A 22,996-nucleotide genomic window follows, 5' to 3' on the forward strand; every position below is an offset into this window, starting at 1 on the left:
TGTATCAGTAGAAACACGGTACAATTTTTGAATGAGTGTGCTTCCTTCCCTCATGTCCCCCTGAGACGAGACATCTCTTTATTGTAGGTCTGGAAAAAAAGTAATTTAGCATCACTGGAGGCCCTTTTGCCCAGAGGCTTTGGACTACAGCCAGCTAGTTTTGCATGTTTTCAACACCCCATAGCGTTTGGGACAGCACTAGCCGGTGCGAGTTGAGTGTCAGCCATCTTGAAACTAGGCGTTGCTAACAGAGGTTCTCTTTTCAGCAGCAAACTTACAATTATGTGCATTCAAACTACCGCACACGTGTCCCTACGGGGTACATAAGTACAGATCAGAAAATATGCAGGATACTTTATTACAGATAGAATCCTCGACACACTACACAAACTTTGCCTGCTACAGAGACCAGCACCTAAGCCTGCTTGCAAATGTCCGCTCATTAGACAACAAAGTGGACTACATCAAACTTCAACTAAACTCCCAAACGTGAGTTCAGAAACTGCATGGCTGAACCACAGTGTACCGGACTATCCAGATACCAGGCCTGCTAGCCTTCCGAGCAGATAGAGCAGCTGCTCTGTCGCCGGGTCAGACTCGTGGAGGTGGGCTGTGTTAACACGGACACGGACTGGTGCAGAAATGCAACTAACTGCTCACCGCTGGTGGAGTTTGTGACTGTTAAACAACCATTCTACATTCCATGCAAATTCCCGGCTGTCTGTACTTAGTGTTTATACCAAGCCCTAACGCTTCCAATGTGTTAGATGAACTTTACGGAGCCTACAATGTGTGTGCACGAAATGTAGCCTGTTTCGTATGTTGTTTTTATAAAATGTTGTTCATGTGCATTTTAAATGTGTATCACCACTTGCGCAATGGTGAAACATTTTGTGTACAGTATATGATTGAAATAACAATAAAACACATTTGAGTTGACTTGACTGGGTATTATGTCTGTTTTCGGTAGGCGTGGCTTGGGTATGGACTAGTGGGGAAGCAAAGCAAGTGCATTCTGGGAGTCGTCTTTCCACCACATGAACCAAAAATACATTTTCTGTCTTTTCAGCGGTGAAATACCCCTTTAACTTATTAAAACTCCTCTTAAGCTTCCCTTCTGCACACATGCCTGTAGAGTGTTACCAAAATAAAACTGCACCTTTAAGTTTGCACTATTAAAAAGGGTTTTACATAAGTCTACCATGTATTTACATCCAATTTGACAACAGATGCAAAGCAGTTATTCCTGCAAAAAGCATTTAATTAACAGTACTTGACTTTTAAACCATTAAAAAGGAAAATATAACGGTGAAAACAGTACATGAGATAACTGTGTTTGCCCTGAGGCACTTGGCTGCTGTGATAAAATTAAAAACACTACCTTTCCAGTCAAAGGAATTGTGTAATTGGTCTCAAAAGCACTCATAGTTGCATTCAAATTGTCAATTCAAAAATAATGCACAAGTGTGAGCGACCACCTACACTGACAATCATGATCATTATAGTGTTTGTCTAGAGTTGTAGCGTCCAGTGTAATAATGGTGAATATTAAAAATGCTACAGAAACGGGTAGAAGCACAATGAACAGTATGTGTGAAAAGAAACTAAAACTAATTTTTTGTGTTTGTTAAGCTTTTCGGGACAGGAAAATAAAGAGACCAGAACAAATAGCCAGAAGGCTATAGGAGGAGAGACATGGGAGCAGAGCACCAAAACTAAAAAAAAAATCCTACTGGGGGTAGTTGTTCTGTTGCCGGCGCTTTGCCGACCTCATTTTCTCAAAGCGTGACTCCATTTCCTCTAGGACTTTGGGGGTGTACCTTACAACCAGCTTCACTGTGCCCTGCGCTGCTTTGAGGAGTTCCACAGCTTTCTCGTGGTGCTCACCTTCCACACTCTGGAAAAGACACAGAAATGTAGTGTAAGATTTTATCACAAAGAGGTTTAAGTAGTAAAGTCTATATTTGTTTAGGTTTTAATCTAAAAAGCAATATTGTGTGGGCACTTGATAATGAACAAGGTATGTCGTAATCTATGGATGAAATAATAACCTTAGTGCTTTATAGATATTTGAGTGAACTTAATTCCAACATTAGGTTTGGCTGCCAGTTTCAACTTACCATATAACAGTTTTTAATTTGGAAATTCTAATGAGGAGCAAACTGAGCAATAAACAAAATCAATTGGATGACTGTCTTAGGCTGGTCCTGGAATGTTAAACTAACTAAGCACATCTGCCGAAAAAGCCTTAAACTTTGGTCTTTTTTTTGTTTTTTTAAACAAAAAACTAAGTTTACATTTATAGTTTCTTGTAAGACGTGTGTATCCTTGAAGCCTAATGCATGTGTTGAGTGAATTTTCCTTCCTCATAAAACTTTCTTAGATCCAGTTTTCAGAAGACTTTGACATCTACATTGTTTACATCCATATTTGCTTGCTAGCAGTCCTCTCTGTTGCCTTTGTTTGTGCATTGCTACATTTATTGGCTACACTTCTTACAACCACCAACTGTTGACCAGTGGAATAGCAATTAATCATCAGCAGGACTCAGTAAGCATCACCTACTTGCATGATGTAATGCTCAGGTGTGCCTACTGACATATCAAGGATCAACTTTTAAAAACATTGCTCCATAACACTACTGAAAATCTCCACGGGGTACCTTTAAGATGTAGTTCTTCTGATAGCTGCTTTGTGCTAACTGAGTGTGCAAGAGGATATGACTTTTGAAAATCACTAATCTCATCATCACCATCATCATCATGATGTTAAAAACATTCTCTGTTGCCTGATTTTGGGAGCCACCTCTGTCCTCCTTGAGGGCAATCATACTAAACATGAAAACTGAGGGTGTCATAAGATGTACAGATTGTAAACCCTTTGAGGCAAATTTGAAGTGTAGAAGTGAATTTGAGAGGTTTTAAATTGTTCATCTGTCCCTATCGTCAAGTGTTTAGTTTTTTCACTAAGTGGATAATAAAGCAGATTTTACAAAAACTCCAACTGAAGTACGCGTTAGTAGTAGATAGTCCTAGTAAAGCTTCACATTTAACATCCCGTAGTAAGTCTTGAGTCTGTGAATTGAACGTACCACCCCATTAACAGAGAGAAGCTGGTCGCCTCTCTTAAGTCCTCCATGTCGGTCAGCGATGCCACCTGGGATGATCCGGGAGATGTATATAGGGGAGTTTTGCTCCTTTCCACCCATTATGTTGAAACCCAGGCCTTCTTCTGTCTTGGGCAGTTCCACGACACGTGGATGTGAGTGTCCCTCACTTGCGGCAAAAGCTGCCACAGTAGCCTTCAAAATACACAAAGCGTGATTGCAAATACACTGTGTTTACTGCACACAACACGCAATGTAAAGTGTTCAACCAAAACGCTTTTAAGAAACCAATAGTCTAAAATTAAGATTACTAAAAATATACTTTTGTATTATATGGCAATTGACTTGGTCTACCTTGGCTGTGGCGTTGGCCCTGACCTCCGGACTGCTGTTGATGTCCACGGTTTCATACACATGTTCATAAACCTGAAGAGAAATTGTTGGACAATATTTTCTAGCATCCCAGCAAGACCTGTCCCCATTTTCAAATGATCCAACCAAACCCTGTTTTAAACACTTATGTCACCAAGGAGAACAGTGAACTAATGCCATCTCACACAATTAAGTGTTTTAGGAAAACCAAAGACAAAGTGTCTCACTTCTCTGACAGCGTTACAGAATTCACTCTGTAAGACCCTCTGCAGCGCCTGCAGCTTCTGGGGAGGCACTTCCCCTGTCCTCTGGAGTTTATCAAGCAGTTCAACAGCACGGTTTATATCTGTCAAGAGACACACACACACACACACACACACACACACACACACACACACACACACACACACACACACACACTCTTGATATCTGTAAATGTCATCGCTAACGTTATGGAAGCCAAATAGTAATTCTTGTAACTGATTCTAATTATCTAGATCATTACCTTACTTTTAACATTTTGGTGTAACGTTACCCAATAGCGAAGAGATTGTTTTACATCTATTTACTTGCGCGTTTCTCTAGCCTAGCTAAGTAAACATTATGTGTGGTGGGCTTGAGCATTAGCAGACACAGCCGAAACTAATGTCAGCATTTTGTTGAAGGAAGACTGAGGTTGGCAAATAGTCTGTAATTTTAATGTTTCCTCCTGTTCATCCTCGCTGCTTGTGATGATCCAGATGATGCAACAAAGTGTCTGAAACCTCAATTACATAGCTAACGCTACGTTGAGCTTTTAACAAACAAGATAGCTCAGCTTACCACTGTTTGTTGTCACTAATAGCTAGTTAGCTAGCTAGTTAGCAAGCCAAGTAAAACAATGGTGCGTTACTTTCGTTTGGTGCCTAGAATATAACGTTACACGGTTAGTCGAACCCCTAAAGATGTCTTGCTATCAGCAAAAAAATCGTTAATGCAACCTTGGCCAACTAAACAGCAAACTATTCTGACAAAATCTCTCACCAGCTCTATTTGGCTAACGCTAGCTAAGCTAGTTTAATATCTCCATGGATCACAACAAATATTATTAAGCTAACGCTAGCTAGCCAATTAACGTTACCTCTTTCCAACCGCACGGGCTCCCCAAGCGATGCCATTCTTGAAATGGGTGGCTATTTGACGTCAGATGGATATTAAACGGTAGAGATAGAAAACTAAAAATGGTAATCCTGGCTAACGTTAGCTACGTGCGCTTAACCGAGACGATAAATCAGATTACCCAAGTTAGCCGGTGCGTTCACGTAACCCTCGTAAAGTGTATACCCCACCAAAACAATCATGTTGTTTTCCATAGTTCCTGTATGCTATTGAGCAAACACTAAAGGCCTCTTCCATAACAAGTGTAATTCAGTCTTCTTTTAAATTTCCAAACAATACATACGTAATTAAGAATGTATGTAATACCTTGTGTAGGCTTATGCTACGACGAATAGACGTTATACATTGCCTTCTTTTAATGTTGACATGTTTACATTTTTAAGAAATGTGTTAATGATTCTCTGTCTGATTTGACTAAATTTGTGTGTGTTTTTTTCCTTGTTATTTGCTGGTTTGGTCATTGCATTCGTCCATATAGTCTGTATATATTGCATTTTTTGTTCACAAAAAATGTAAACAAAACTGTAATAGGCTACCTTATGCACATATCGAAAGTGTAATACATCACACATACCAATAAATATCACAAAATCATCCATGACTTAATGTAGAGCGGATGGAAGTTATTTCCATTCTTGAGGATCCTTCCTTCTTCCACCTCTAGTGCCTTGGTGCATAATTCGTTTCTGGAGTCAATTCCCATACTAAATGTTTGATACTACAATGATTCAGGTTTAACTTTAGGGATATGTGTGTGTTTTGTAAGTTCTGGTTAATGTTGACATGGAATATGGAGATGGGTAATCTTTTGGTGCCTTGTGTCAAAGATTCTCTATCACTATTTAACAACACAAATTCAGCATTCATCTGTTGGCTAGTGCATCATTAATTTAACAGCAGTGCTTAAACTACATGGATGCTCAGAGCTCAAGCGATATAACATTTTTTTTATTGGTGACCATCACAAGCTTCTTTGGCTTTTTGCCGACACTTAGGAGGAATGGTCTGTCTGCTGGCCTCTACTGGTTGACTGCAGCACAACTAGAGAAGTCTGCAAAAAAAAAAAAACTGCTGCACTGCTCCTTGTGGGCTGAAACTTTCAAGCATGATTCACCTCTCACCACACCCTGGTTGGTGATGACACTTTCGCCTTTGACAGCGGATGAAATACACCTGCTTTGACATCACCAATTGGGGTGTGGCCAGAGGCACAACACACTTAAATTTAGGACCCTCATTTAGTGGAGCAGCAGCATTTCTTGCCCTTTTTTTATACATAGGCTCATTGTTTTTTTCTTCTGTTATTTGTCTTTAAACTTTAGCTACAGCTCTGGGTCAAATAAGATCTAAATCATACTGTGAGACCTATTCACATGCATAATTATGATAAAAAGACAATGTGGGCTTCATTCTGACTCAAAGATAACTGGTTGTTACTCAAGCCCAAGGGCCCGTACTCACGCTCGCTGGGATACCTTGTCTAAAATGCATGGAAAAAGGTGTGATTCACTGTACTGTATGCTGAGAATGTGTTAATATTCAGACATGTTGTTTGAATTGAAATAAATTAAATCATTCCAATTCTATTTTAAGGTGGATTTTCTTTGAAGAGCAAGCCAGAGAAATTGTCTGTCTTCTTGAGGATGAAACAATAATTTAGGTAATTATTACTGTGCAGGCATGACAATAATCCTCTGTACCTTTTATTAGAAATTTCATGACAAAAGATTATTTGACACTACTGCATGCTTGTCATCTATCTCAGAGATGAGGTGAAGACTCTCTATCAGTTCTAAGCTTCTGTAAAAGAAAAGTAACTCACAGCATCTTCATCAGCCCCTCTGGAGAATTCAAGAAAGTGGAACATCTTTTCCTCAGTTCATGAGAAAAGTCGGTTCTCCAAATCTCAAAATGCCTGCTCCGGTTCTGTTCAGAGGTCCCACTTACCTTTAGGTTGATGATAATGAAGTAGGCCTACATAATTGAGTGTCTTCTTTTTATGAAATTTGTTATATTATGGGAAACTGTTGAAGTGTTTCATGATATCAAGATACAAAGTTGAATACGTTATTGTTATTTTACTACGTACGACCTTAAACTCCGGTGTCTAGACTTGGCAAGCAAGGGGGTTCTCACTGGGTAATGCTCACTGGGAGTTACATTCTGCTGGTGGGAATGTTTTTATGAAGCTGCAGCTGATCACAGTAAATGTAGCGCTGCATGTAATCTGTGATGATTGTTCTTTTGTAGAATATTTAAATATGGTAGTACCATGCAATAATGAGAAAATGTTGGATGTGCATTTTTAATGTACACAACTGTATGTGTGGATAAATCCATCACTGTCAAACCCTACTTTTACTAGGTCACACTTGTGATGTTAAGTTCTTGTAATTGTGAAATATTACATTTGCAGCTGGAGTAACAACTAAGTAAAACACTGAAAAACTGTGTATAAACACGAAAATTTCGAACGACATACAGCAAGTTTGTGTTCCTGTAATGTGCCGTTGGAAGGCAAGAAGTGTCTTTTTTTCTTCCTCAAAGTAACACTGAATAACACAAAGAGCTGCAAAATATACATTCTTTCCACCCATAGCATCCCGAGTCATTCTCATTATTGCTGTCACTAAATATTACCCATTGCGTAACTTTGGTGCTATTGAAGATATATTATTTTCTTGCATCCTGTAAATGTATTGAGCATCCAGATCAATTATGATTTTAATTTAGTCATTCTTTAGCAGCGTTTGTGCGCGGGCACTGGGTGGTGTGTGTGTGTGTGTGTTTACCCCATTTTCTCCCGGCCTGCCTGCCTGCCTGTCTGTCTGTATAATAAAGTTTATCCTGCCTGGAAGTGCACTATTGAAACTTTATCGACATTGATTTTGTTTTTCAGTTGCCTATAGTCATTTTTATTTCTTCAAATATTTCAGTTTAATATTGCAAACAACTTCACAACATACAAAATGAATAATATTAACCCAGAAACATGTCAATGAATGTGTATATATATATACAAGATATATATATATAAAAGAGATATATGCTTGTCCTCTGGTGGGGATAAAAAAATAAACAGCAAAGCTTTGACAACAGCACCTTGACATAGTATGTAAGTCCAACATTACCTTGAGAAGTTTAGAACAGTAAACAGATAAATTACTTGAGAGGAAAATTGTTTTCTGCTGAATATGTAAACGGAATGTTTTTTGGTCAGCATCATATCCTTTTTTTGTAAGTGGAGAATTTCTCAATTCACAATTGAAGCAGCATGCAAGCTTTTGAAGATGGAACTGTCCTCTCTCATCCCTTGCCTGTTTTTTCCCTTCATTTTCTAATTCTTGGCAACGTAAACAAATCACAATGTCTTGAGGGATGTGATATAGTAATTTAAACTGGGCGCAAATGACTGATCAGATTTTTTTTAATTGTTTACAAGGTCATGAATATGTTCAATAAATAGACTGTAGTATCACTTTTACTGTATAAACTTCATCTTTTTTTACATGCAGTCCATAAAATTTTCATTTGACGGAATAATTTACCCTGTTATGTATATATACAAATAGATATTTTCTCTTTATTCTCTTTTTTAAACTCTTCAATAAAATCTATACATTTTATACACTATCTCCCTCTTTTAATGGTCAATGTGCATACACATGAAGTGTCTATCCTTATAAACCGCCAGGCAATCTTCTTTTTGCTATCCATGGTAAGTGCTCGCACGTAGGACTGGGTTGTCCTGCATTGGGAATTGTAATGCCGCTTGTCTATTCCTCTGCAGCCCTCCTTTGTGTACCCCATGGGGTTGCATTTGGTCTCATAAAAGTATTGCTTCAGTTGGCCGTTGGGAACAGGGACCTTTTCCATGACGGTAACTGTCTGCCCAGACATGTCTATTGCCGTCTTTTTATCCACAGCTGTCACCCACTGGCTAATACTGTCACACACACTGAGCTCTCCACGCCGCGAGGGATCGGAGTGTCGCCGCACCCTCATGGACATATTAGCGGCATCCAGATAGTTTTTGTATTCCTCCAGAAGAAAGAGCAACGGTGGCTCCAAAGGCACTTGGTTGCTGATCATCACCCGCGAGTCGTACAGGTCGACATCCTTGGTCTCTGTGGTAACCACAGAGGACGGGCCCCCACCTCCCTGGCTCTTATCAGCCCCCTGTCCCAGCTGTGCTGCCTCTCCCTCCACCTCCAGCAGCTCCTCTATCACCTGCTCAAACGTGTCTGTGAGTGAGGGCAGTTCCCCACGCTGGCCTGGCCCACCACCACTCTGTGGAGTCCCATGGCCTCGTGCGGCCGCAGCAGCGCCCAAGTAGCCTTCCGTCCGATGGCCCCGCATGCCCGGGGCGTCTCTCAGGGGCGCAGCTCTCATGCAACTGAAGTATGAAATAACCATAGTAAGGAACAGGATGGTCATCACTCTTCTAACCTGGTGGAACTAGAGGGGAAGAGAAAGACAGGAAACAAGAAGGGAGGGGGGAGGAGAGAGAACAAGACTTTAAGACAAAGAGCATTTTCAATGAAGTTAGCTTATTTTTGATCATAATGTGCCTTGTAAACCTTTCTTCTTATTTACACCGTCTACTCTTTATTTGCAAGCCAAAAAAGAGACCCAGTAGCTTTGGAATAATCACAAAATGTTTTTATTAAACTGATATTGACGCTGTGTCATCAGTGTTTTCAAATTGTTTGCAAACTATAATGACTTTGTTCCTATGTGAGATCTGGCTTAGATTTTTAATTTGTTGGCAGTCGTGCACAAAAGCTGTTCTGGGCTTCAAAGAGAGTGCCCATTACAAAAGATAGGGTCGCATTAATAGATGTCACTACATCCTTACAGGGTTGTTATTATTATTCATGAGCTTTTTTTTACTGGTTTGTTAAACTTTACAGCGTGTTTCTAGAGCGTGCAAGGATGTGTAATGTTATAATAGCCAAACCTGTCACTCATCCCTCACTGCCTGAATCATTGTGTTGTCTTGTCAGTTTTGAAAGCTCGAATCTCCCCCCTATTTTGTAAACTTTGTAAAAGACATGGTGGATTTTGCTACACTTAATCTGTTTATTTATTGGAGAAAGTAGTTTCCCGAACTGTTAGATTTGATAATATGCAATAGTAATAAAATCAACAGCAGGCAAAAAATGGATGCACGTGATAGTCAATTGTGAACTGACACACAATTTGGAAAGGCTGTGTGTTGACATAAGGACATGGTTTTGTTTGTTTTGTTTGTTTGAAGAACCCATGTATTATCTTTTGACTATGATGTTACCCCGCCAACAAAATCCCCATTATTAACACTCTGGGAACTTCCAACATGGACAGCACTTACTGACCAATGTTGCGTTTGTGTCAGCTCTGACAAACAACTCTGCTGCAGTATTATTCATCTTTTGTGAATGAGTCATCTCTACTGTAATACTGGTCTAATACTAAACATAACAGTCATGTAAGGGAGTTTGTTGAGGGACACTGTTTGTTTTGGGCAGGGGGATGGCAAGAGCACTGCAGGATGAACTGACAGGATGTCATGAGGAAACCAAATGAAAGATCCTTTCTGAATTGTAAAGTACCAATCTCAAGCAACTCACAAGATAAGCAAAGCACTGTAAGAGGAGGGGGGAAAAAGAGCCAGGTGTAGCAGAATTACTGTACGTAGATCGCCTGATGACAAATGCATCCCTTACCTTTGAGAAGCTCTATGATTCACAGAAAATCAATGTATTGGTGGACATCCAGCAGCCCACGATATAAAAGCAACCATAATGAAAAGAAAATCTAGATCTTGCTTTCCACAGGGGCTCAATTTAAAAATAGCCTGACCGAGGCTTTGACTGCACTCTGCATGTCCCAACTTGATACAGGAAAACACGGCGAGCAACCCCACTCCTGCCTCCACTCAGGACGGACACGAGGACATTTACCGTAAGGGAGGAGCAAAAACCCCACCTTAAAGCATTTGTTTCATTCCTAATTGGTATCAGGGGCTGTAGCTGTAATTAACCAACACCACGGTGACTGCCATAGAGATATCTTGTCTATAAATAGATGTGCTGGGAGTCTCACAGTCTCTATTCAGAATATCACATCCTTCTTCTTAATGAGCCACTCATTCCCCGAGCTCAGTGACGTGCACCTCCAGAGTGTGTGTGAGTGAGTGTGTGTGTTAGAGGGAGGGCATGGGGAGGGGCTGGCTTGTATGTGTTTGCAGGGAGATGGGGGGGGGGGTATATTTTTCCTCTCACCAATTAAAACAACATTAAGGGAAAGCCAAGAATAAGGAGCTAATTATCAATTTGTCATTAAATACTGTGAATAAATCCTATTTATCATGCTTATTAACCCTTCAATATTGTTACAGTTTTTGGTTCCAACAACAAAAATTGTCTGTGAGGCTTCCCAGCACAGAAATAATGTAGGTTTACGGGATTGAGGCCAGTCACGAGCTTCATGTGTAGGATGCATTTAGGCTGATATTATTATCAGCATCACGCTCAAATGGTTCCACTTCCATATGACGGAAATGAAGGCAGAGGGCTGATTACTGTTAGGCGTCAAACTTCATGCTGGAAATGGTGCAGACGAAGAGTGCTGCATCTTCCGTAACAGACCACAGGGGTAATGTTGCAGTAGCAGGGGGTGGAGAGAGTGCCAGCGTCATTTCGCAGCATAACAACCACAGATGACGTCTCTTCCAGGTCTCCATAGGGGAGAGAATGGTGGGGAGGAGGTTGCTGGGGGTAATGCCACTCAACAGTGTGCAATGAATGCCGTTCCCCCGGGTACCCTCACACCGGGAACAACAAATGATTTTATTTCTATCTCTGTGATTTCCTGTTTCCATCAGGACAATCAATATGGCTTGTGCTCTCAATCAACATCCTGTTAAAATGCGATAAAGCCAATGAATCATTTAATTGCTGTGGGACTGACGGAGAATCTCCGGCTTATATCTACTAGAGGTTAAATGTGACAACTGATTGGTTTGCTCTTGTTTTATACGTCCAGTGAAGGAAGATTTTATGTGCACTGCTGGATTTCACAGTTAATAAAAAAGCGGCTTGCGGGTTAACACAATGAGCATGAATAATAAAGTGAGGGAGGAACATATAGAGGAATGTTTGGAATAAAATGTAATTTTTTTGGCTCTAGCTTTGTGAAAACGGGTTTGTTAATAAAAATAATATCTTACACAAAGATGTGATTGGGCACAGTGCCATTTCTTTTATCTCATATCTCTTTTGTCTTTCTCGTGCCTTGCATTAGTGTTTTTAAAAAATCATTTCTAAATGAAATCCAGATAGATTTCACCAACCCAGCTGTGTCACATAATAAACTAAGTGTCATGGCTGTCCAACTATGACAGTTCTTTTGACCAAAATTGTAAATAGAGATAACAGGAAGATAATGCCTGCAATAACCGCTGCAAACACGCCTTTATTCAAGACAACGCACCTAGAGCATGAAACACCGCAAACAATAGGAGCAGGTGAGTGTGTGGACTCTGTCTACAGTTTGGCTTTGAGGTCTCTAGATGACCACCTGTTCATCTGCTTTGAGAGCACGGCTGCATAGTGGGGAAATGTAACTTACCCTCACATTTATTCTTTGTGCCAGGTGGGGATTAAAGTGATAAATGCCTCCTTTGACAGATGCTGAAAAGTGTCTCTAAAGCATGAAAGGACTAGCACGGCTGGTATTACTACACATTCAGTAATGTTCAGCAGCCTCTCTGCACATGTCAGCGCACTTTATGGCTTAATCTTCAAGAACAGCATACATGATATCTTAGGAACCGTTAGAAGGGAAAATAAACATCAAACAGGAGAGATGAAAGAGGGAAATGTGCCCACTACATTTGAATATGAATGTATGACTTCTAGCAACATTTGTTCTCTGCCTCTTCCACTGCTCCCTTGTGGGCAAGCGTCTTTGTTGAATTCCTCAAGAACAGTGTTGGGTTAGAGCTATTTACCTAGCAACATGTTTTGTCACGTTCAACATGTACGGCACACAATGCCAAATGTTCAGAAGAAAAACGTGCAGCGCATGATATCAACTTTTCTACCCGAGGACCCCTTGTGTTCCACAATGCAGCACTTATGAAAAGCTAATTAGAGTTGTCTGCAGTAATGGCTGACACATGTGGGAGCTTGCTTCCTTGAGATCTGTTTTCAATCCGACACAGTTTCAGAGCACGTTTAGTAATAGATGAGCATCGCTAAGGGATTATACCTGGCCTCCACGCCAACCCCGGCCACAGACAGCCCAGCATTCAGTATGTGCTGAGTGATCTGTGCTATCCAAATGAGTCGTTCCTCTCTCACATTGTGGGCAACAGTGGACAATTGAAGGACTACAGTAGCAACACAAACAGTATGCTCAAATCCTAACTGAGGCTACATACTAATCTTAAAATGTGAACTCTAGTTTATTAGTGTTAATGTAGCTGGTTTAAAATTCCCAGTTATAATCTTAACAAGAAAATAGTTAACACATGAACCAACTCTGAAACAAGACCACTAAAATGATAAACAGACTTATAACTCCAATGTAACAGCGCTGCAGTTCCAGACTTGTACACTAGATGGCGCATGAGACCGTGAAATAATAAGAGCTCCTTCTCTTCTCCCTCCACACACCTTCCTCCCATCTCTTTCCCTTCCTCCTGTAATACACGATAGATAGATAGATAGATAGATAGATAGATAGATAGATAGATAGATAGATAGATAGATAGATAGATAGATAGATAGATAGATAGCAAGAAATAAAGAAAGAAAGAAAGAAAGAAAGGACATCATCTTTTTCCAGGACACAGACAATTTGGGTTGTGGGTAATTGTAAATAGCCTTAACTATAAACTTCACTTACCGGTACATGGGATTTAGTCCCAGCTCTGACAATACATTTGGCTCGTGTGCATTTTTCGGAAAGTAGCCTACATCATTAATTCATCATTAAACCATCACATAACCAGCCCGTGTGTACTGCTATAATCCAGATATTTTCTCTCGAAGCTGTCAAAAATGAGCCAGCTTTCCACCACTCTATAAATGAGGCTTTATTTTAATCATTCTTGCCAGTAATTTGAAGTTAGCACACAACACCAAGAAGTAGATCCAACCGTGCATGTTGGCCGACGTAGCTGGGCGTTAGGTTTCGGGTTTCCTATAAAGTCTTAATGAGTTCATCAAAGTCCCCCCTTCTCTCCAAAACAACCATAGAAAAACTGGTCTGGGGTTCTTATTTTTGTGTGTTCACGGCGCAGGAGGGTCCGAGATTATCATATAGACTTACATCCTGAACAAAGAGTTTATTGAGTTATTTATAAGCAGAAGGATACCGTTAAATGTTCAAAAGATGAAGATTTCCACTTTGTTACTTACGACACATAGCCTAATCTAATAAACTCCATTTGCTCAGACTGCTGTAATAATGAAACAACAGTCTTTTATCTCTCGAGATTAGGCAACATCTGCTGAGCTAGTGCTCTCCTCTGGAAACCCAATCAACATAATAACTCCGTTTTTTATTAATGAACGAGAGTATAAGGTTACACATATCCCCTCTCGTCTGTTCGCAGGATAACCGGACTTGATCGGGCTACTTTTAGACCACCTCCTCCCCTACTACCTCTACCCCCCTAACACACACACACACACACACACACACACACACACACACACACACACACACACACACACACACACACACACACACACACACACATACCTCTGTCTTTTCTCAAGCCGCACTTAAACAAAGCCAAAGTGCTTAAAACAACTTATCGAAAAAACAGATACACACATATATCCTACCTTTTGCTGCCCAGTCGTAAAACAGACCATTCAACACCAGGACAGTGGTGTCATCTGGGAAGTTTTGGACAACTCCCTGAGTAATTTACTTAAGCGGTATTTCCCTCTCTGTACCGACAAGCTTCAGGATATCTATTCAGCTTTGGAGCAAATAGATTAAATTATTGATGGTGGAAATTGCATGGGTGAGGTAATGTACTCCCATAGCTGCACGGCTCCTTCGGAGATCGTCTGAAACTGAAGTTGTCGCATGCTGAAACGCGGCAGCAGCAGCAGCAGCACGGGATGAGAGACCTCTGGAGCTGAAATGAGGAGCCTCTTTGCAACTACAGTAACTTTACTACACAATGACGCTGCAACATGTGACCTGCCGCTGGCTGACTGGTCGCCGCCAAACTCCTGTTTAAACAGCCCCGAGGCGGAACTATTAATGCGCTTTCAGCGTGCATTATGTGCTTTTGTTTGTCCGCATACCGTGCAGCCTGCATCCATATCATCATGTCTGGTAATATATAAAGCACGAACGAAGCCTCTCCTCTTCCGCATTTCGCTCACTGAGGCCAAAGAGGTGGCATTTCTTTTTGAAGGTTTTGCGTAACAGCGCGTCTCCATCGAGTCGTGATCCACTGTGACATTTAGAGATGGCCTATTTGTGTAAAATTAGATACTCAGAGAATTAAAAATAAGCATTTCTTGTTCTCGCCTGCAGATAGTGAGGAGGCTTTGTACTTTTTTTTTTTTATCAAAATATGCTTTTAAGAAAGAAGGTATTTGGGTGTAAAGTGGGCCTATGTAGGCTATTTGTGCAAGGTTCTCTCCTCCAGCTATTAATCTATTTCAGGCATCAAATGCATCCTACATCCTTGATATAGCCCAAGAAGATGTTCTCTATACAATGTGTAATCCTGAGTCATTTCTATTATAAATAAAGCCATGAACATCAGCTTGAAGAATTTGTGAACTGTAAAACGCAAGTGGTGTTAAAACATTTGGATGGCAACAGGCACTGGAGGCTAACAAAGATGTGAACATACTGAAAACAATTCTGCTTCTCCTTGCTTTTAAAGTGAGCCATCTCCACAACAGATGGATGACTCCCCTGCAAGTGCTCTGCAGTGTAGTAACCAGCTTTCACAGGTTATTATTTCCAAATGTCAGCCAAACAAACGCGTTTAAATTATAGAGCTCACTTCGAGAAAAGAAGCTGCTTTGCTTCTTGAGACTCTGTTCCCCTCATCAGGAACAAACTGGGAACAATTCATTTGCTTTATAATGCACAAGTCAAATATAAATGTCAGTGGAGCCACAACCTTTCAATGGGTGATGAACGTTTGGAAACTCCACCTCTGATGAATACAAAAGTGAGCATAATGGGGAAATAGCAGCTCATTATCCTTGTGACTTGGCCCTGGTCCAGTGCAAAGATTTATTGTGATGTGTTTGCTATATTACCATCATGATTCTTCCCCGCACGAGCTTATAGGCTGGAGCGCTCTTGTTTGGCATGTAGCAGTATGGGAGTGGATGCTCACACCTGCTTAATGAGTCACTCCCACCTCCAACACACCCGGGGACATGCCAAGATAGATATAGCCCTCCCTGAAGGCTCACAGGAGGTGAGGGCAAACTCTGGATGGCAAAGAGTTGCATCAGCAATCACTGAGCGACATGACTCCAAAAAGCACACCAAAAAATGCACACTGCACAACAGGGCTGTTCCAAACAAGTAATTCATAAATAAATCACTGGGCATCTCATTAGAAGAGCAAAAACAAAAACATTGGTCTCTCTCATTTCTGCTAATACAACACAACTGAAGGTGGCGTTTCAAGAGAAGTCTTTTGGCTTGCATGTGAGGACTGAATTTCTGAATGAAATGAATAAAATGTCTAATAGCTGGGAGCAGAATAGAGTTGTGTTAAGGATGTTTCTGACTCATCCGATTGAGGGCCAAACATAAGCATGACAGCTGTGGCCTTTTATGAGGCCGAGGGTCTTTCTGAAAACTGCTAAACCACTATTTCATCAGAGCGGACGCAAACAAATTAATCAGGTTTTAGATTTGTCAATTATTCAAAGTATCTGAGGACTTGGAAAGAAACCATGTTGTTTGGCAAATTTCTGCAGGTTTTAATCACCCCATTCATGGCCAAGACACATGTGATTCACAGTAACAGTTGGGTAAGTCTCTCGTCACATCTTCGCCGCTCACAACCTTTTCGCCTGTGTGTGCAGCAGAAAGAAGAAACAACCACAGGAGCTGACAACACGACACACTTGTATAACCTTTCAAGTCTTCTCTTGCCAAATGCAGCACGCTGCTGACAGGTCCGCACTGCCGAGAGCATCACTTAACAAGTAGAATTATGCCTCCTTGGGCCACAGAGGAACAGTGTAATGTGGACAAAATGGCATTTTCACTGGGGATAAAGGAAAGGCGATGAGGGTAGTTTTGATCAAAGCAAAATTGCATTTCTCCTTCAAGAAGCAAACACGTGAAGTGAGAAAACATTCTGTATGAGGTTGGATGACGTCAAACGAGACGAGAGGGAGCTGGAAAACAGTTGAGAAAACTCCAGACTGGTAAACAGATAAACCCTATACAGGCCTTTTATAATCACATGCTGGAGTGAAGAGTTCCTGTTATCTCTCCTGTGATGACAATAACCTTTATTGTAATCTTCAGGCAGACACAGAGGACCCGTCTTCATATGCATTACTCCTTCCACATCCTCATACAGATGATACATTATTTCTATAGTGGCACTGACTGCAAATCACTCCATAGCCTATTAAGCCTCTCTCTGTCTCTGTCTGTCTGTCTCTTTCCTTAGTTTATGCCTCCCTCCTCCCTCCCTCTCCCTCCCTCCTCTTCCTCCCCCCAATCCAATATCACCACAGCATCAATAACCTTTACATGGCTCACCACTGAATGAAAACCCACCAATCATGGCACAAAATTACTTTGAAATGCTGAAACATTTGTTATGAAAACTCAGAAAGCAGGCATTGTTTTATTTGCTACACATATAACGCTGTTAGAGAACTATATCAATGGCTTGAGTATGCCTTCTGCTTGGTTTAATATGACATCTCCTGCCACAATAATGCAACTACAGATACATCTTTTTTTTTCAAACCAAAAAAGGAACATTTAAGGACATTTCTACTAATAAAAATGCAAAGATCAACCTATAAATAAGTCTAAACATCACCTTTAGTCTGCCTGACAAACAGGAAATACAAAATATACGTTTTATTATTTCGGGAAGTTGGTCGAATTCAGTGATGTGCTGCATGTTCACATGCTAAAAGACACACGTGAATGGTTTGCCGGCATGAACGAACATTTCCTCGCGCGCGCGCGCAAACACTGACTCGCACACACACACGCGCACGCGCGCACAAACACACACACACACACACACACACACACACACACACACACAGAGCGTCAACAACATCACTGTAGACCCGCAGTGGTCCGACGGATGATATGTCTGTACAGTCTGAATAACTACATCCACTGTGTATTATTGTATTAATAACTTATCGTGGACTCCGTCACAGTAAAATCCCAACCACGCCACTGTGACGAATAACTGATAATTAAAGATTCGGAATGAAGGTTCAAGGCTTTGCCTCCTGCCAGAACTTGTTTAAACAAGCCTGTTAATTGGATGAAGGTGTTGGTGATGAAGCTGATGATGGTGGTGACTAAAGCATTAGCAGCAGCGACGGCGGCGGCAGCGGCGGAGGGCGATATAGCCCACATATCCATAATGATCAAGATTAATTTTTTTCGCTCTGAATATATAGTGACGCCCGCTTAGCTGTGAGTCGAGATTTCCGCCATCTATAGCCCGAAATAATCAATAGCCTATTTATAATTTAGCTATCAGACATCATCTTGAATAAATGGACAATTACACTGTATATATAGACGATCACATTGTATTACATTTCATGAATGAAAGCGGTGTGGAAAAGTGTGGCAAGCACACTCCGAAAACGAGTTTTATTAAAGAGACACACCTATTATTTACATTAAAAGAAAATTAAACGTCCTCAATTGAAAAACAGATTCCGCCAAATCCCTTTAGCCCCCTGAGTGCAGGAATTGATCGCAACGGAAAAAAAACGACACACAAAGGCCAATAGTTACATGAAAAAAGCAACAAACATACTATGAAACAATCTAGTAAAAATATTAGTGTTAATCCTTATTTCTGCAGAATGCATTTATTTTTTTTTCGTTAAATAAATAGGCCTACCGAAAGAATTTCATCTGATTTTTGCAATGAAACCTACCATCAGGTTTGTTATTGACGCCCACCCCAACTCTGCAGAGCTGAGAGTGCTGAGAGAGAGAGAGGGAGAGAGAGAGGGGAGATTCTCGGTAAAGATAACACACGCGGAGACGCACGCACACAGTGGCGAGCGCACGCAGGCGCACGCAGGCGCACGCCCGCACACAAACACACGCAGCACCATTTATGGACTGATCCGCTGACGTACATTGCAGAAAAGTGCTATAAAAAAACCTTCATACATACAAAGTGTGTCGTGCCACCCCACAGACCCCTCCTAACCCGCCTCCGCTCATCCCTCCTCCTCCACCCAACACGCCCACGCCCACACCATAATCCCACGTCTCAGAAGAAAAAAAAAATAGAATATTAAAAATACTGCTACATGGCCAGAAAATAGGTATTCTGCAAAATGGATGATAATTATAAACAAAATACGCCCGAAAAAGATGCTGCAATAAAATAATCTTACTCTCTCGCGGCTACTGGGAATAAAAGGCCAAACAGTTCTATAAAGTATCACAATTTTCCCTTTTGTCAGATAATTTAATGATTGATCATCATTTGTGCATTAAACGCCTTTGTGGTATTGATGAGCCGGAAACGTAGCTATTATAGTTACCGCAGCCTTTATTAAAGGAGAATTTTTATGAATGTCGGGCAGCCTGATAAGTAACATGATCTATTTTGGTTTAACTGTCATATAAATTACAGAAACCGATACGCGCGTATTACATTGGTGGGTAAAAAATGACCGAAAACGCCAGCGGAGGAGTCACATAATTCAAATGCAATTATGGATTTACTGGATACATTCGTTTTGGAGTATTTATTTAAAAATACAGCCTTGCAAGAGGAGTCTTGATCATGACTGCCAGTGGGCGCTGGGGCTTTTCTCTTCTCTTGCAATTGTTTTGCCATGCAACTGCTTCGTCTTGGATCAGAAATCTTAAATCTTTGACCGGAGGAAAAAAGAAGACGAGAGAGGGAGAAAGAGAGAGAGAGAGAGAGAGAGAGAGAGAGAGAGAGAGAGAGAGAGAGAGAGAGAGAGAGAGAGAGGAAATAGACAATATCCACCGCTTCTGCATCGGTGCGAGACGATTTTTTTAGGCTACAAGTCCTTCAGGAGAGCAGTGGAATAAAATCCCAGAGTAGATTTTTGTGATGATTATCTAAATCTTCAGCTTCACTTTCATAGATTTTACGCATGCTTTAATTTGAAATAAAAAAAGAAGGAAAAAAAAATCGACGCCTCCCGAACAATTGCATATCAAGCCATCTTATCTCTCTCCATCACATTCAGCCATAACATCTGTTAGTGGATGCACTTTGACCACGCCCATCTTTATTGTAATTTTACACGGGAAATAATGGAACAATTTGTATACTGTAAAGGAGACTCGCTTTGGCAAACCCGGTAAATGACACGAGTCAAAGCGATTAAGAATGAATTCATCATTTTTATTCTCCATTATTCATTCGTAGCCTGCGTTTGACAGGACGACGGAGAGCCGTGCATGGACAAAAGAGGGGGGTAGGGTAGCAGGTGAAGTGAAAAGCACCTTATGAATGAAACCGTGGAGCGGTCGTAGTAAAAACACAAGTGATTTGATGGCGATGACGGGAGGGGGGGCCGATAGAGGGAGGGAGGGAGGGAAGGAGGGGTAAAGTGTAGGGCTATTTTTGGTCGATAACAAAATCCAGAGGGTTTGACATCAAGACAAAACATGAATGCTGCAGACCAAACAAGAAAAATAAGCACAGATAGATAGATAGATAGATAGATAGATAGATAGATAGATAGATAGATAGATAGATAGATAGATAGATAGATAGATAGATAGATATTTTGCTGACAATTTTATCATATGCACAAGCATCAGTACTCCACTTCGTACAGGCTGAAAGGATCACTGCAGCGTCTTAAGTCCCATATTGGGAGCATGATTAAGCACAACGCAACGATTACGCAAATTATGTTGCAGCAGACAGTGTTCGGAAACTCCAAAAAAGAAAAGAAAATACCGCCACAGAAAGCTCTGTTCTTACAATCCCAAGCACGAAAACGAGTATCAATTCAAACGCTTCACGTTACTTAAAGCCTATATGAATGTAAACGCACCAATCTTCTATAAATAAAACTTTGATTTCAGAACAAAAAGAAGAGATATTCTATGAAATGTTGGTCACTTGGATCGGATTTCATTTCGGAGTTATTTCGGTCACTGGTTCCCTACAATTAACACACACTGCCAATGCCAAGCCTGCATGCTGTAGTTTTAAAGCCGAACTTGATTTGAGAAAAAGCCAGAAGAAGCCCGTAAAGACGACAGAAACAAAAGAGAAATGACATGAAAACAATGGATTGTGCTCTTACCTTTACAAGGGCTGACAACCACTATGTGCGTGGTTAGATCTCCGCGACCAAGACTTGCATGTCCCAAAGTTTAACGCAGTGTGGGGGGGCTTAATAGGTACCGAGAATGTGGTGTACAAAAGACCAGATGACCTGAACTTTAAACTTTCACAATGCTCTGCAAAAAAACACACCTTAAAGCACAAGCTCTTTCAATGGCAAGCGCTTTTCTCTCTCTCTCTTTTAAAATGTTTTAAAACGGTCTTTTCCCCTCCTCTCTTTAGTATCTCGCTTATTTTCCGTTACAGACCACAGGCTCCCTCGGAATAAGCTTACCAAAAGTTGAAAAAACAATCCCAGGTTTAGCAAAGGGGTGCTGGGGAAAGAGAGAAAGAGAGTTGGCGTCCACACGGCGGTTTAGTCCATGCACGACTCCGGTGCCTCTGTCCAACGTGCTGAAAGCATAACACAGCCAGGGTAACTATGGGGCCGAAAGAATATCTATATACTTTTGTTTGAGTGCCCACTTTAAACAGTTTTTTTTTTACTCTGCTGCTTCCCCGCGTCTTGTCACGTGTATTGCCCCCCCCCCCCCCCTTGCCAAACCAGTCCTGTTAATATTTCATCACATGTTGGTCGGACATTTCCTTCCAGATAACAGCCCCTATATCACAAACGCCGGTTCAATTCAGTGTACTGTCGCCTCGAAAAAAAACGACTCCACTCTCACGCCAAATGACAAGTGGCAAACGCTGACAATCAGCCCTATTGTTCTTAATGTCATGCTTATGGCAAGTGTCACAGGTAAGGGGCACATGTTGCTTTTTTTTTTAAAACACGGGCACAACACAAAAAGAACATACATGGATGCATAAAATATAAAAGCCCTTACTGCCAACACACACAGCCCTCCAAGACTCGAGTCTCCAGCCTACATCCACACATTGCGCGCAGACACAATGTAATATTTCCTTACCTCTGTCACTGTACCGGCATACCCTGAGCCGAAGAAATGCAACACAATCTTTTTTTCACACAAGCTTTGTCAACATCAGCCTCATCAGACATGGGTCTCGATACTGAGTTTCTCAAGTGGCCACTGAGTCCAATCCTTCCAGCAATGCGTTGCCAGACTAAATAGCAAGCACGACTATTTACTGGTAATCATCCTTTATATACTGTGTGTTTCCATTGCTACTTACCATTTTCCCCTACGCTGTCCTGGAGATAGAAGTGTCTTAATATCCACTCACTCCAAAAGATGCTGGTAGGTAATGTGTCTTGTTTGAAGTCATCATATGAGAACTTCTGCTGTGCTCAGTAGATCGCCCACCACTTCGCTGACTTATGAATCTAATAACCCTTTGCAATGTCGGCGTGCTTAAACTCTCTTAGGCAACACCTTGGTGCCTCTACAGTAAAGACAAATATCAACAAGCCTGGGTTGTCAGAAGAGCCTGTACAGATATACGTAACACCCTCGCCCGGACAACGCAATTAGGGGTCTTACGTGATTGAAATAAGCGACGGCAATCCAAGTTTATGGGGATACCATCCCTGACTGATCGCTCGTTCACTGCTTCAAATATTTAAATCTGCATCGAGCAACAATAACAGACACATAAAACTTCTGAGCCATATCCATATTCACGTGTTTGTGTTATAGGCTAGACTGTTAACTCCCCATTTGGCGAAGGGCCATGTATTAGTCATACGCACAACTGGTCATTTAGATTTTTTTTTTTAAATAGAGACGATGCACGGACAGGTTGCTTTTACAAAACAAAAATCACATTAATAGCGCCCATGTTTGCCTGTCAAGTTCTTGTGGGAACTTGTTGCTGCTCAAAAA

The 22,996-nt window shown here is 41.1% G+C and overlaps 2 protein-coding genes across 8 annotated transcripts in view; both read right to left on the reverse strand.

Moving 5' to 3' along the window:
- Window positions 1-1,179: 1,179 nt before the first annotated feature.
- On the reverse strand, window positions 1,180-4,832 carry lin7c (lin-7 homolog C (C. elegans)). The gene is made up of 5 exons (XM_034873106.1): window positions 4,599-4,832; window positions 3,706-3,824; window positions 3,461-3,532; window positions 3,092-3,301; window positions 1,180-1,897 (listed from the first exon to the last, which is right to left on the reverse strand). The coding sequence occupies exons 1-5, from the start codon at window positions 4,633-4,635 to the stop codon at window positions 1,730-1,732; spliced, it is 606 nt and encodes a 201-aa protein (XP_034728997.1). The 5' UTR covers window positions 4,636-4,832; the 3' UTR covers window positions 1,180-1,729.
- A 2,772-nt stretch (window positions 4,833-7,604) lies between these two features.
- Window positions 7,605-22,996, reverse strand: part of bdnf (brain-derived neurotrophic factor) — a 15,653-nt gene continuing 261 nt past the window's right edge. The window contains exons 1-2 of one of the 7 annotated variants that reach the window (XM_034877127.1): window positions 22,347-22,722; window positions 7,605-9,094 (exon numbers count right to left, since the gene is read on the reverse strand). In XM_034877127.1, coding sequence (XP_034733018.1) covers window positions 8,267-9,094; window positions 22,347-22,349 — 831 coding nt within the window. In that variant the 5' untranslated portion in view covers window positions 22,350-22,722 and the 3' untranslated portion in view covers window positions 7,605-8,266. The other 6 variants (XM_034877163.1, XM_034877154.1, XM_034877148.1 and 3 more) reach the window with 6 other exon arrangements.

Source organism: Etheostoma cragini, chromosome 1, assembly GCF_013103735.1.
Source record: "Etheostoma cragini isolate CJK2018 chromosome 1, CSU_Ecrag_1.0, whole genome shotgun sequence".
In the NCBI taxonomy this organism is placed as follows: Eukaryota; Metazoa; Chordata; class Actinopteri; order Perciformes; family Percidae; genus Etheostoma; species Etheostoma cragini.